This window comes from Elephantulus edwardii, unplaced genomic scaffold (assembly GCF_000299155.1).
Source record: "Elephantulus edwardii isolate Elephantulus edwardi_28Jun2011 unplaced genomic scaffold, EleEdw1.0 scaffold00449, whole genome shotgun sequence".
Lineage (NCBI taxonomy): Eukaryota > Metazoa > Chordata > Mammalia > Macroscelidea > Macroscelididae > Elephantulus > Elephantulus edwardii.
Genome location: NW_006400199.1, coordinates 410,385 through 425,690, shown reverse-complemented (window position 1 = coordinate 425,690; position 15,306 = coordinate 410,385). Strand labels below are relative to the sequence as shown.

Below are 15,306 nucleotides of genomic sequence, written 5' to 3'. Positions count from 1 at the left end.
TAGGAAATTAATGGCTTTAAAAAGAACCATGGAAAAAACAAATTAGCCTAATGATTGTGTGTTTTCCATTTTCAGGGAAGCAAGGGTGCCTACCGGTACCACTGGCAGAGCCAAAATGTCAAGCACAGTGGCGTGGACGACATGGTGCTGCTCTCCAAGATCACGGAGAACGCCATCGTGGAGAACCTCAAGAAGAGATACATGGACGACTATATTTTTGTATCCTTTGTTGTTGTCTTGAGATATTTCTAGGTTATACGATAATGTTTGGGTGCAACGTGGCTTTACTGCTGATGTAAGGCGAGCTGTCTGAATTCCAATAGGTGCTCACGTCATTGTCACCATTTCAGAATGAGGTTTTGGTTGGGGGGGTTGGGGTGTTTTTGTTGTTGTTATTGCTATTCTTTTGGTTTGTTTGTTTGTTTTGGTCCCTTGGTTTAGACCGGGTAAAGGGTAAGGGCCTTAGTAAATGATTTTTTTTTTTGTCATTTTACAAAAATCAGGATGCAGCCTACATTCTACTCTTACAACCTCTGGGTGTTCTATGCATATGGAGTCTAAATAGTTCTGCTGGTTCCAGAGAAAATCTTGGTAGAGTTTTCTTGGGGTGTGCCCTCGTTGGTAAACAGGTATTAAACTGCTGACTTAAAAGGCTTAAAAAAGACAGCCCCATGCAAAAAAAAAAAAAAAAAAAAAAAAAAAGCTTATTTTGCCAGTTTTTCTGCGTTCTTTTGTTTACTAAAGAAAACACAAGAAGATCAACTAAGAAAATCGTTGAAAATACCTGACATTCCTGAGTTATTTTTATGTTTCAGTTTTATCTTACCAGATGCTGGTTTAGTTGTGTTTTGTTTTGTTTTGTTTTGTTTTAAGGGTTTTTTAAAATTCAGCATGAAAATTTGACTCAAATGTGTGTTGACTTCATCACAAGGTGCAAATGGCAATATTTGCTTTATCTCTGGAATCCAAAAGTTATGTTGATGCAACTGTGAAAAATGTCTTACTAGCATCATTGCAGAGTCAACCAGAGACATGCAAAGGTGTGTGTACTATCTGTCAGGCAGTGACATAGGTCTTAATATGGTTTATTAAAAGGTGGAGTTTTGCTTCTGTTGTTGCATATTGTCAGCTCTTGAGTCCATCTTACTCATGACAACTCATTGCTGCCCCCAAGAACAGCTCCCTGGGGTTTCAAGGCTGTAACGTTTTGGAAGCATTTCACAAAGTTGTCTGTTGAGGTGCCTCTGGGTGGTTTCAAACCCCCAAACTTTCAGCAAGTAGCCAAGAGCTTAATCATTTTCTCTAACCAAGAATTCCAGCTGATAGACATTTTGAATTTCAACCTAAAAATTTCCTGGAGTCCTGAACTAGAATGAAGAGGAATGGTTTTCTCATGTATACATTCTAGTCTATTTTTTAAAAAATACTATTTATTTTGGCTAATAGTTAAAAACACCCAAGTCTGTATAGCAATACTTTTGCCAAGACTGCCTATCTCATTACAAGTGAATGGAAAGTTCAATGCAGCAAGCATTTATTAAGCAATACTAATTAGTAACATTATTCCACAGACAATTGGGCCATTCAGACTGACCCTGTGCTGTCTCTTTCCTGTTGCAGAGATTTTTTTGCATGTACTTCATTTTATGGCACTTTGCAGATGTTGTCTTTTTCCCCTCCCCACCTCCAGTTGAAGGTGTGCAGCCTCGCTGGGTTTGAATAAGTCTAATTGCCACCATCTCCCAAACAACGTTTATTCACTTTGAGTCTCTGTCACTTTTTGGTAATTCTTAAAATATTTCCTGCTTCATAATGCTACTGCTTGCTTCTTAAGCTATAGTGTTGTATAAGCATAACTTTTATATCCATAAAAAAATGGTGAGACTTTGTTGCTGTGGACCAGAACAGAACATGCCCGTATATCTGAGGGATGTCTCTATTGAGGTAGCCAAGTCTTTAAACCTCCTTTAAGGGCTTACAGGTATGTTCATTTTTGTTAGCAACATCATAATAGCATCCTTTTCAGTGGTGACAACCCACTGCATGCAGCCAAATAGCGCCCATCACCTGGTTTTGTAACTAACTAATCATTGGGACAATACTATGCCCTTTCAGTTACATGGTGTCTGTAGCTGCGTTCATGCAGAGGGTGGAATACATAACTGAACCAGACTATATAGCTTCAAAGCCTAAAATACTTAGTGAAAAAATAACAAAAATTGCTGACCTCTGCTTTAGATATCAGATCAGGGCTCCATTTAACAAAACTGTATGGAAATAATTGTAAATTTTTATTTGTTTAAAAAAATGCTCACTTTGTCTGAATCATTACCAAAAGAGTTATGTGCAAGACCCATGACATATGAAAACTGGCAGAAAATAGACTATCAAGAGTTGGGATACAGAGCTGGTCCACGTGGACCTGTCATGGCCCTATCATGGACTTGGTGATCATAACCAAGTTTTGTGAGGTGTGTACCTTGGTTTCTGGGTCTATAAATGGTATGATAATAAAACTGCCCACTTTGGGCTCTGTAGGGTTAAGTGAATACTGAATTTGACAAGCAAGAAGTAAACATTAACATCAGTTATTGTTACGATGATGATGATGGGCAGAGGCAAGTTTATTAGTTCCCGTCATATTTCTTTTGAGGTTGTGTTCCAAGAATTTAATTGTAGAGTTACTTCTTGGAAATTTGAATGCATTTTACCAAAGAAACTGTTTTAATTGGAGGACTGGTTTTTTGATAAGCTCATTAAAGTCCAGTTTCCAGTAGCTAAACTATTTATTGGAATGTAGGATCAATGTAACTATATTATTTCCATGGAAATGTGGTTTTTGTTCAAGAGGGAACTCCAGTGGCATAGCTGATAGAGAGCTGGACTGCCAACCCATCCCTCTCTGGTGATTCAGACCCACTAATGGGTCTGTGGGAGCAAAATGGGCAATCTCCACCTGCACTTGATATGAAAGGAAAAATATGACAGCTCTAGTTACCAACCGTCAGTCTATCAATTCAGACAATCTTACTCCTCCCCATAAAGATTGTCGTCATTATGTGCCCTTGAGTTGTCTGTGACTCATAAGGACCCTATGCACAATAGCTCTGAAGCCTGCCCTATCCTGAGCCAGTCTTACTGACTCTGGCACACCTGTCCCCTTTATCTCAGTCACTGTATCAATCCATCTTATCCAGGGTCTTCCTCTCCTGTGCTGTCCCTCCACCCTTCTGAACATGATGGCCTTCTCCAGGGACTGGTCCCTCTTCTTGCCCATGTGCCCAAAGTATGTGAGACAGAGTTTCAAAATCCTAGCCTCTAAGGAGAAACTTGGTTTCACCCTCTCAGAGAAAGACCTGTTTGTTCTCTTGGTGAGAATACTCTTCTCTACCATCACAACTCAAAGGCATCAATTCTTTTTCTGTCATCTTTAGTCACTGTTCAGCTTTCTGATGCATAACAAATTATTGTGAAGACTGTGGGCTTGATCATGTGCACCTTAGTCTCTAGACTGACATCCTTGCTCTTTAGCACTCTGGAGAAGTCTCTGACAGCAGATATTCTCAATGCAATACATCTTTTGATTTCCTGACTACTGGTGGCAAGAGTGTTGATTGTGGAGCTGAGCAAGCTGTAATTGTTAACAACCTCAATTTCTTTTCTGTTTATCATGATGCTGCCATTTGGCTCATTGGTGAGAATCTTTGTCTTCTTGATGTTAAGCTTCAATCCATATTGAAGACTACAGTCCTTGACTTTCTGTAACAAGTGCTTCAGTTCTTTCTCAGTTTCAGCACGTAAAGTTGTGTCATCTGCTCATTGCAGGTTGTTAATGAGTCTTCCTCAATCCTGATACCACATTCCTCCTCATAAAGCCCAGCCTCCTGAATGATCTGTTCCACATATAAGATTGAAAAAGTATGGAGACAGGATGCCTTCCTGATGCATTCCTTTTTTGATTTTGAACCATGCAGTGTTTCCCTGATCTGTTCTGAGGACTGCTTCTTGGTTCTAGTGTAGGTTTCATATGTGTGCAATCAAGTGTTCTGGGATTCACATTGTCCTCAAGGTTAACCACAATTTGTTATGATTCACAGTCATACACCTTTGCATAATCTGTGAAGCACAGATAGACATTCCTTTACTGCTCTTTGCTTTCAGCCAAGATCCATCGGACATTGGTGATAATGGCTCTAGTGCTATGACCTCTTAAGCCAGCTTGTATTTCTGGTAGTTCTCTGTCGATGTACTGTTCCAGCTGTTTTTTGATAATCTTTGGCAGGATTTTGCTTGCGTTTGATATTAATGATACTGCTTTATAATTTCCACACTCTGTTGGGTCATCAAATTGACTTCAATTCAAAATAAGCCTTTGTAGAACTACCCTATAGGGTTTCTTAGACTACACGCTTTTGATTAGTAGTCCAACAATCAACTTATCTAAGACCCCAGGACTCCTTAGTGTCGGACTGTAACTCTCACAAGAGCAGACTCCCAGGTCTTTCTCCTGTGGAGTCATGGGTGGGCTCAGAAAACCAACCTTTTGGTCAGCAGTTGAGCACTTAACCACTGCACCACCAGAGCTGCCTCCATAAAAGTTGTTTATCCCTTAATCACCAGATGCTCTTTGAAAGCAAAAACTGTGTCTTGCATCTCATTTTAAATTTTTCTAAATTCTTTATTATAAAAACAACACATGTTCATTTAGCATCCTTTATAATATGCAGCCAAGTATAAAGGAGCAGATTAAATACACCTGCAATCTCACCACCTGGGGATATTTCCTTTTAACTTATTGGTGTGTATCTTTCTATTTAACCGCATAAAGCATATGTATATGTGTGCTTTCATGCATGTGTGGTTTGAGTTTTGGTTGGGTTTTTTTTGTGTGTGTGTTTTACTTCAACAAAAATGTATCGTCTTGTACTGTGTATTTCTTGGTTTCTTGCATAAATCTGGGCATGGAACAATGTATTAAGTGTTCATTCAAAATATGTTGATAATCAAGACTTGCTTTTTAAATTTAGACAACAGAATTTTTTTTAAATGACTCATTAGAAGGGGCTGATTATGAGCATTTGAATTAATGTGTTTGAATCAGTGACTGACTAATCGAGAATCCTACTAAGGAAATGAGTTACTTGACCACTGATGACTTGTGTTTTAGGAATATCTACCCACTCGATATATGAGGAGCCCAGGATAAATGTGCCTTCCATCAGAAGCACACAGTAGCTTTCAGCATTGAGGAAGCCCTAATGGCTCCTTGGATGTTTATGAAATAACACTGAGCTGCAAATCTTCTCCACTGATAAGTGATAAAGATCTCCTTTATCACTTTAATGCTGAAAGAATATTACGAGAGGGGAGCATTATTGTAAAATTTTTTCCTTTGATGCTTTATAGTTAAGAAGATAATTGATTTCACATTGAGCTATAAAATTGCTCATTTTACATCTTCTACATCTAACACCAGCACATTGTGTGTACTGAAGGCCAGCATTTGCAGCAATCAGTTGTTAATACATCAGGCTGAATGCACATTTCTTTGTTCTACATTAGGAAAAACAGTCTATTTAGAAATACTGACATTGTTCAATGATAAAAACCCATACTGTTCAGCTATTCACCCAAAGACAATGGAAGTTTAATTCACCATATTTTTCCCCTCTTGATGTTGCTATGCTTATTACAATTGCTTTCTAAAATACCTGTGGATAGCTATGAATTTAGCTCTTGTTTGGTATAACATGATTTCTAACCATCTTGTTGTTGTTGTTATTGTTAAGTGCCATCAGTCATAGTGATTCACAGGGACCCTATGTACAACAGCTCTGAACCCCGCTCTGTCCTTTGCCAGCCTCATCATCTCTGACACATCCACCCCCCTTACCTCAGTCACTGAATCAATCCATCACATCCTCTCTTGCACCCTTCCAAGCATAGTGTCTCTCTCTAAGAACTAGTCCCATCCTTGCAACATACCCAAAGTATGTCAGACAAAACCTCAGAAGCCTTGCCTCCAAGGAGCAGCCTGGTTTGAGAATAGTTCCTTATGCAAAACCCTCAAAGCTCAGTTGGCCCTACCCTCTAAACTTGTTTTTTACTCCAAAACCACATTTACGTGGACTTGGCATTTAAATCTTTGCATTAGGAGTTGAGACTTTAGTGCCAGACCTACCTAGGCTTAAAACAGTGTAGTCATTCCAACAGAGGATTGGCTCTTGGAGCCAATTTCATGCTGAGCAGCACAGTAGTGAGTAGTGAGATGGCTGTTGTTCTGGTGCCTGGAGCCAAGAGCTCAACCCATCTCTGTGTCATTGGGCAAGTGGCCGCTCCACCTTGTGCCTCATGATAAATCCAGAGATGTCAGCGCAGTCACTGTGGGAGGTTCTGGGGAATTCACTGACTATTACATGTGGGTTCAGTTTTCGTTGGTTTGGATTTGTTTTGTTTTGTTTTTTTTCCAAGCTAACCTTATAACTTTTCCTAATAAGACTATTAAAAAGAAGCATATAGAAACAGTACTACCATTAAGTTTCATGAAAGAAAGACCATTTTAGTACCAAAAGAATAGAAAGGAAGTAGTATGTTGAATGAGTTGAGCTCTCTGAAAAATTTAGTACATTTTTTTTGGTCATTTTTGCTGTATAAAAAGGAAAACTTCTTTCTCATAGATGGGCAAGTGTTTAGGAACCAATAAACTAAAAAATCTACTGAGTACATTCTTGAACTAGTATTTTATTCAGCAAGATGGTGTGCATGTAAAGTTTGTATATATATTTTTTAATGTATGGTCTTGTATCTCCATCCATTTTGAAAATCATCCTTAGGCTCCACCATCCTAGGCAGAGACCGTGCAGATAGAAGCCACTGTGTGAGTCACTTGTCCCAAAGGCACATCTGAATTATGTAGAAGGGAGTGGGAGTGAGTGTCGAAACTCTGGCGAAGTGTCCTACCCAGCAGGAGTCATGCTGTCTCAGAGAAATAGCCGAGGATCCCCAGGTGGAAAAGGCAGGCTGTTAAACCGTAAAGCTAAGCTCTCACCTGAAATAACAAAAATGTGTCATCTTTAAGTTCTAGATGAAATTATTGTGTTTCAGTTCTTCAGAAGTTAGGCAGGTTTCAAACCTGCCAGCATGAAAATAGGCCACATAACCCATTTCAAACCATATTATTTTTCAGGAATCCTAGCAAATAATATTGCTCTTAAGAACTTCACTGGGAAATTGAAGGAGCGGTTATAGTTCTCTTTGCTCCTGATAGCCTGGGTTGTTGATACTGCATCAGCCTAAAACCATCTGAAAGGGGTCCTGCCCCCCATTTCCACCACATCTTCTTAATGTTGTTGTTAGGTGCCAGCGAGTCCAATATTGCTCATCGCCTCCCTGTGAACAGCAGACGGAAGCCTTACCCTACCCTCCACCGTCCTACCTTCCTCAGAATCTCCACCGTGCTTGAGCCTATTGTTAAAACCACTGAGACAGTTTATCTTACTGAGATACATGCTTCCTCTCTTTCACTGACCTTTCCTGGCATGATACCTTTTCCCAAGGACTGACCCCCTGCTTTTTGATCATACATATTACACTCAGTGAAAAGCAAGATTGTTACCAGTTTTAGTTTTCTTGGCTCCATACTCAATACTCTTGGTACTAGCAGCCAGGTAATCAAAAGACTAATTGCATTGAGAAAGTCCTGCTGTCAGAGACCTTTCCAAAGTACTGAAGACTCTTGGGAGCCTAGTGGCAAGAAGCTGTGCTCCAATCCCATAGGTGTGTGATTTGAAGCCACCAGATTGTGCTGGAGAAAGAGAGGCAATCTCCTCCTATCCCAGTTAGATCTGATTTGACAACACACAGCAAGGGGAAAAAAGGGAAAGTATACAATCCAAAGTACTGAAGTGCAGTTGTCAGTCTAGAGACTAAGGTGTGCCTGATTCAGGCCATAGTCTTTGCAATTACTTGCTGTGCATCAGAAAGTTGGACTAAGACTAGGGATGATAGAAGGAGAATTGATGCCTTTGAGCTACGGTGCTGGAGAAGAGTACTGAATACAACATGGACTGCTAAGAGAACAAACAGGTTCATCGTAGAGAGGGTTAGACCTAGCTGTTCCTTGGATGCAAGGATTCAGACGCTCCATCTGACATACTTTGGACATGTTGCAAGAACAGACCAGTCCTTGGAGAGAGACATCATGCTTCGGAGGGTGAAAGGACAGCACAGGCAAGGAAGACCGTCATTGAGATGGATTGATTCAGTGACTTGGGTAATGGGAGTAGTGTGTCAGAGGCAATGAGGTTGGCTCAGGATAGAGCAGGGTTCAGAGCTGTTGTACACAGGGTTTCTATGAGTCACAGGCAATTTGACAGCACATAACAACAACAAGAGCAACCTATACAGGAATTCTAAGACAATTGTTTTCATGCTGAACCTGTACACAGACCAAGAAGCAGTCATTCAGGTAGAATAAGGGGGTACTGCATGTTTTAAAATCAAGAAAAATGTTCATCAAGATTTCAATATATGTGCTGATCAAATAATATGAAAGGCTAGACTATCTGAACAAGAATGTGGCATCAGAATTGGAGGGAAGACTCATAAACAACCTATGTTATACAGATGATACAACTTTACTTACAGAAAGTAGACTTGAAGTACTTACTGAAGAGGATCAAAGACTATATTCTACAGGGTAGAGTACACCTCAATATCAAGGGGGAAAAATCCTAGGAAAGAGATGGAAGCAACTCAAGTACCCATCAGAAAAAAGAATGGCTAGAAAAACTATGGTATATTCATGCAATGGAATATTACACAGCATTGAAAATCAATTACCTTGTAAAACATTACATAACATGGAGAAGCCTGGAGAATATTATGCTAAGTGAAATTTCTCAGTCATAAAAGGACAAATATTGCTTTACACTGATGTTATAAAATAGGACAGATGGGGATGTGAAGGTGGAGTAGTGGTTAGAAAGAGAATGGGAAAAGAGTGGATAAAGAACACTGCAATAGAACAGATGAGGGGAAGAACTGTCTGGAAGGAATATAATGATTAGTCATTATATGTATGATAGCAGTCCCAAACAGGGGATGCATTTTAGGGTGGGCTGGGGAGGAGAGGGAAAGAAAATGTGCAAAAATGAGTTAAAAAAATCCTAACCTAATAGGCAGCATCATTGCTGATGGAGACAAGATTGAAGTTGTCAACAGTTTCACTTTACTTGGATTCACAATCAGCATCCATGATAATAGCAGTGAAGAAATTAAAAGATATTTTGCATTGGGAATCTCTGCTGCCAGGGACCTCTTTAAAGTGCTGAAGAGGAAGAGGCTCAGTTTAAAGATTGGTCCCAAACCATGAGCCTTTGGATTACAGCACAACTTCTTGCCACTAAGCCCCAATAATTAAGTGTTAATATTAATTAGTAATACTAATTAAATGTGTCCCTGACCCAGCCATATTTTAACTGCTTTTTATGCATAAAGAAATTAGACAATGAACAAAGAAACCAAAGAATTATGCCTTTGAATTGTGTTGTTGGAGAAGTTGTTGTTATGTACCATTGAATTGGAACTGACTCAGCTGACCCTTTAGTGTGTCCTCAGATGCAGTAAATCCCATAGTAATGGTGGGTATGTCTCCCAAGGAGAATCTGGTGGATTCAAACCTTGTACCTTAGAATTGGTAACCACTAAGCTATGAGAGTTAGCAAGTGTGCTGAATATATCATACTCTGCTTAAAGAGCAAACAAATTTATCTTGGATGAAGTGCACTCAGAAATTTCCTGGGAGGCAAAGATGGTAAATTTTGCTTCACATTCGTTGGACATTTTTTCAGGACGCACCTGTCCTTGGGAAAAGACATCATACTGAATGGAGAGTCCGTGAAAGAGAGGAAGACCTTCAACACAATGGCTACAACAGTGAGCTTGAGCGTGGGACACTGTGAGAATGACACAGTTTCAATCAAGGTTTCAATCTGTCATTTATAAGGCTGCTTTGAATTATAACCAACTCAATGACACCTAATAACAGCAACACTTATACAACATATCTAGGGATGACACCACTAGTGCTCTGTCCATATAAAAATCCCAACTGCTTCTTTACAGAAATAAGAAAAAAAAAATTTAAAAAAAAACAGCCCTCAACTTTACATGGAAAGGAAAGAGGTCCCAAATAACTAAAGCCAGTGATGGGGGGAAGTAGGCAGACTCGCACAGATCAATTTTAAACACATCATCCTATAGCTGCAAGGGAGCTCTGGTGCCTTAGCCCAAAGGGAGCCATGCCGCTGACTCAGAGGCCTGCCTCTCTGGCATTTCTAATCCATCAGTGGTTCCCTGGGAGAAAGATGGGTGATTTCCTCCTGCCTGCTTTACAGCTTCCAAAAAAACCCTGGAGGGCCAGTCGGTCAGCTCTGAGTCAGCCCTGACTCAAGACTAGTGAACTATTGAGTTGTACAGCTATAGAAATCAAAACAGCATGGTACTGATAAAACAATAGACAAGTAGAACAATGGAATACAGTTGTAAGCCTAGAAACAAACCCACACACTCTTGGACAACTGATTTTAGATAAGGTTCCAAGTCCATTTGATGGGGAAAGAAGGGTCTCTTCAGTAAACCAGTGCTGGGAAAATTGGCTTTCCACTTTCAGAAAACTGAAACTAAAAATTTTCAATACCACTAAGTAGTCAGACTTTGCTTGTGGAAAGTGAAGAGGACTTGAAGTACTTACTGAAAAAGAGTAAAGATCATAGCCTTCAGCATGCTTTATACCTCAAGAAAAGATAAATCCTCACAACTGGGCCAATAGGCAACTGCATAAGTAGAAAAAAGATTGAAGTTGCCAGGGACTTCCTCTTACTTGGAGCCATAATCAACTTCCATCGAATCACCAGTAAAGAAATCAAAAGCTGTGTTGCATAGGGCAAATCTGCTACAAAAGTCTTCTTTAAAGTATTAAGAAACAGCTGTCATTCTGAAGACTTAAGATTCACCTGGTCCCAGCCATGGTATTTTTCTGTGGCTTCATATGCTAACCAATGAATGAGACTGAAAAACAATTGATGTCTTCATATTGTGGTATTTGCAAAGAATATTGTGTGTCCCAAGAGAACAGACAAATTTATTTTGGAAGATCTGTAGCTAGAATGCTCCATAAGAGCCAGGAGTGAGGTATTTCCTCTCTCACTTTGGGGGCCCATTACCAGGCTGGAATAGTCTCTGAAAAAAAGACATCATACTTGATAAAATAGATCAATGGAACAGGGAAAGACCCTCACTGAGCCATCTCAGTGACTACTTGTTGACTAGGCGGCTTCAACAATAGGCTCCAGCACATTTGTTCTGTACTAAAAGGAGCTCTGGTGGCCTAGTGATGAGGATCTGTGCTACAATCCCAAAGGCACACGGTTCAACTCCACTAGCTGCTCTATGGGAGAAGGATGGCAGATGAGCTGTGGGAGGATATTAAGAATATCATCCACAAAAAATGCAAAAGGGCATTACAAAGACAGAGGAAGAAGACCAAATTGGATGTCAGAAGAGACTGAATATTGCTCTGAGAAGCCAAAGGAAAGAAACCAAAACATTAAGGAGCTGAATAGAAGACTTCAAAGGGCAGCTCGAGAAGACAAAGCGAAGTATTATAATGAAATGTTCAAGGAGTTGGAGTTGGAAAATCCAAAGGGCCAAACTGGCTCAGCATTTCTTAACCTGAAGGAACTAAAGAACAAATTCAAGCCTTGAGTTGCAACACTTAAGAATGTTATGGGCAGAATATGGAATGATCCAGAAAGCATTAAGAGAAGATGGAAGGAGTGTACAGAGTCACTGTACCAAAAAAGAATTGGCTGATACAGAAGAATTTAAAGAAACAACATATGATCAAGTGGCAAAGGTGATGAAGGAGGAAGTACAGGCTCCTCTGAAGGACTTGACATATGCTGCCCTGGATATGTTCACCAACTTGTGCCAAGAAATCTGGAGGACAACTACCTAGTCAACTGACAGAAAGAGATTCATATGCATTTCCATTCCAAAAAAAGGTGACCCAAAAGTGTTTCGAAATTATTGAACGATATTTGCAGTTAGTTGTTATACATCCGAGAGCTGGACAATAACTAAGGATGATAGAAGAAGCATTGATGCCTTTGAGTTGTGACACTGGAGAAGAGTCTTGAACATACCATGGACTACCAGGAGAACAAACAGGTCTGACCCGGAGAGGGTGAAACCAAGCTGCTCCCTGAAGGCATGAATTTTGAAGCTTTGTCTCACATACTTTGGGCCCATGGCCAGGAGGACTAGTCTTTGGAGGACAACATGCTTGGAAGGATGGAGAGACAGCATAGGAGAGGAGGACCCTGGATGAGATGGATTGATACAGTAACTGGGGCAATGGGAGTAGGTGTGTCGGTCAGTGAGACCGGCTCAGGACAGGGCAAGCTTCAGAGCTTTTGTATATAGGGTCATTATGAGTCACAGGCCACTCAACAGCACATAACAACAACAACAACACAATAATAAGGGTGTTGTTAACAGATTAGATTTTTGTTGTTAGAACATTATCGCTCCAGCTCATAATGTCCTAGTGTGTAACAGATGGAAACCTGTCCAGTCGTGTTCCATCCTCACAATCTCTACTGCTTTTAAGGCCAAGGGATTAAGTAGTTGTGCCTGTTGTTGTAGGCCATTGAGTCAGAGCTGACCCTCCAGCAGATTTTCAGACAGTAAATTGCTTGGGAGGAGACTGCCCATCCTTATCTCAAGGAGCAGCACTTGGAATTTTAGTGCAACTGCTTACCACTAGGCCTCCAGAGAGCTCCCTAAGAGATAGATTAGTACTTTATAAATATGCAAGTGTTTGATCAATCTTAGTGTTCATGACTGCTAACTGGAACATTAGTTCTATCCAATTAGAAGCACCTTTGAAGAAAGAACTGGCAATCTTAAGTCTGAAAACCTAGCCATTGAAAACTCTGTGGAGTATGATTCTCCTCAGATATGTATGCGGTTGCCACTGGTCAGAATTAACTCAACAGCATTTTGTTTGTTTGTTTGTTTGTTTGTTTGTTTTTCACTTGAGCCCTGGCTACAATATTATGAATGTCTCTTATCTGTTTAATAGTTTATTCTAAATCTTAACCTATGCAATGCAGCCTACCGCTCTGTAGTGTGTTGTATTTCCAATGGGCCACCAGTCCTCGGGCTTTTGGTTCTCCCTCTGTGATTTTATTGGATACCTTTATCTGTGACCGACTGTCCCATCCGTGACTCCTCGTAATGCCTGACCTGTTCCCAGGACCAGACTATGCACAACTGGATGTCTTCTTAAAAAGCACTTCATTTTCTCTGTTACCAATTCACATTCCACCCTTTCAAGTGTGAAGATGTTTCTGATCTGAGGAAAAAGCATTTAAAATAGCAACCAAGCCACCCCACATGCTCACTTTCTTCTGTAAATATCATCTTAAAACAATATCATCCATCCACATTGGGCTCATTTGTGTTCAGTGGAAATAAAATGGCATCTCATTGAAACTAAGAAGCATTACTCAAACCTGCATTAAAATTTTAGAGTTGTTAAAGTGTAACAAGACATCATGTTAGAGTGTATCTACTACAACAGCCCAGCACAGTGCTAAGCACTTCAATTGTTTCATTCAAGTCTCAACAAGTCTGTAAATGCTGTTTTATCACCACCATCCTTTAAGCAAGACTTGGGTGTTATGACTTTCTGTAGGTCAGAATGGATCTGGGCCTGAGGAGCATGAAGTCAGAGCAGATACCTGTGCTGTTCTGCCTGGTATTAAACCCCAAAAGCTGTGTGATAGGGAGTTAACTCCAACTCATGGTGGCCCAGTGTAGTGTACAGTAGAATTGTGCTCTTTGGTTTTCAAGGCTCTGTCAGCCCTTTTATTAGTGGATTGTGAGACCTTTCTTCTGAGATGTGAGTTAGAATCGCCTCGTGTTAGTAGCCAAGCACGTAACCATTTGTGCTACCCAAGGAATCCCTGACTGACACACAGGTGCCAATATAGAAATATTTCAAAGTTCCCATGGAAGAGGAGATCTTAGTGACCTACTACATATGCAGATGTAACACTTCTAAGCAATGGTTAAAACATTGGTAAAATAATTTCTGTGTAGATACTCATTCTTTTTAAACAAAGGTATTTGTTTGCTTTGCATTGATGGCACATAACAGCAACAACATGTTTGTGTTGGGGTTTTAGTATTTTTTTAAAAAACTCTTTCTTGTGATTTAAGTAAATTTTTATAGGACAAATTGGTTTTCCACTGTATGGTTTATACAAGTCCTGTAACATTGATTATAATCCCACATTGTACCCACACTATTCCCACTTCCCCCTTGTTTGTCCTATTTCCATGGTGTCTCTCTGTTTAAATTTAATTTTTTCCCCCTCCAGAAAGCCAAGGGTTTATCTGTTTTATCTATTTTGTTCTCAGATGTATCTCCACTGTCTAAATTTATGTCAGACATCCAGTAGACACCCAATTTAAATTTGTTGACTATTGAGTGAGTAAATGGATTCTTTTTACTTTAATAATGTGGCGTCTGTTATTTTGATTCATTGACATGTATTAATTAAAACTTGTAAGGCTGAGCATAAATGTATCCTCTTCTGAGAGATGAACCTAAAGTCTGCAAACGGAAATATCATTTTCTAGGGAGCTCTGGTGGTCTAGTGGTAAGGATTTGCACTACCAACCCAAAGCAGGAGGTTTGACTCCACCACTTGCTCCATGGGTAAAAAAAAATGGCAGGCTCTTCTTGTGTGATTTAGAGCTTCTGAAAACCCACCAGAGGGTCAGCTAGGAGTCAGTTCCAGCTCAGTGACACATAGTAACAACAACAACTATACCTGGCCGGTGCAACTTTTTAGAGGCTTGTCAGTTTCTTCTTGGAATAATACTGCATGGACATCACTCAGTTTCACCATTATTCTATAAGTGTCGGGAGGGTAGGTCACCTTACATCCTTCTACATGTGAAATGAGTATGTTCTTAGTATGTTTAAGAGATGTGAAAATTTCAGTGGAAAAGGATGGACCATTTCAGAAGAGGAATACTAACTGCCCTTTACATGTTTTGACCACTTCTATTTTATTTTTTCCTTGCTGTACTTACTATCAAGACTTAAGAGATTGTCCTCAGCTCATTTGACATAATGATGTCCTTTTGTGACACTTTCGTAATGGAATGTATCATTCTTCCTGAAGAGGACATTTGAGCTTGTTGAATTCTTGCTTTTGTCTTTGTTTG

The 15,306-nt window shown here is 39.9% G+C and overlaps 1 protein-coding gene across 1 annotated transcript in view; it reads left to right on the top strand.

The window, feature by feature from the left end:
* MYO1E (myosin IE) overlaps positions 1-15,306 on the top strand; it is a 171,567-nt gene that overhangs the window by 4,287 nt on the left and 151,974 nt on the right. The window contains exon 2 of the mRNA XM_006902783.1: positions 76-219. Coding sequence (XP_006902845.1) covers positions 76-219 — 144 coding nt within the window. The remainder of the gene's footprint in view (positions 1-75; positions 220-15,306) is intronic.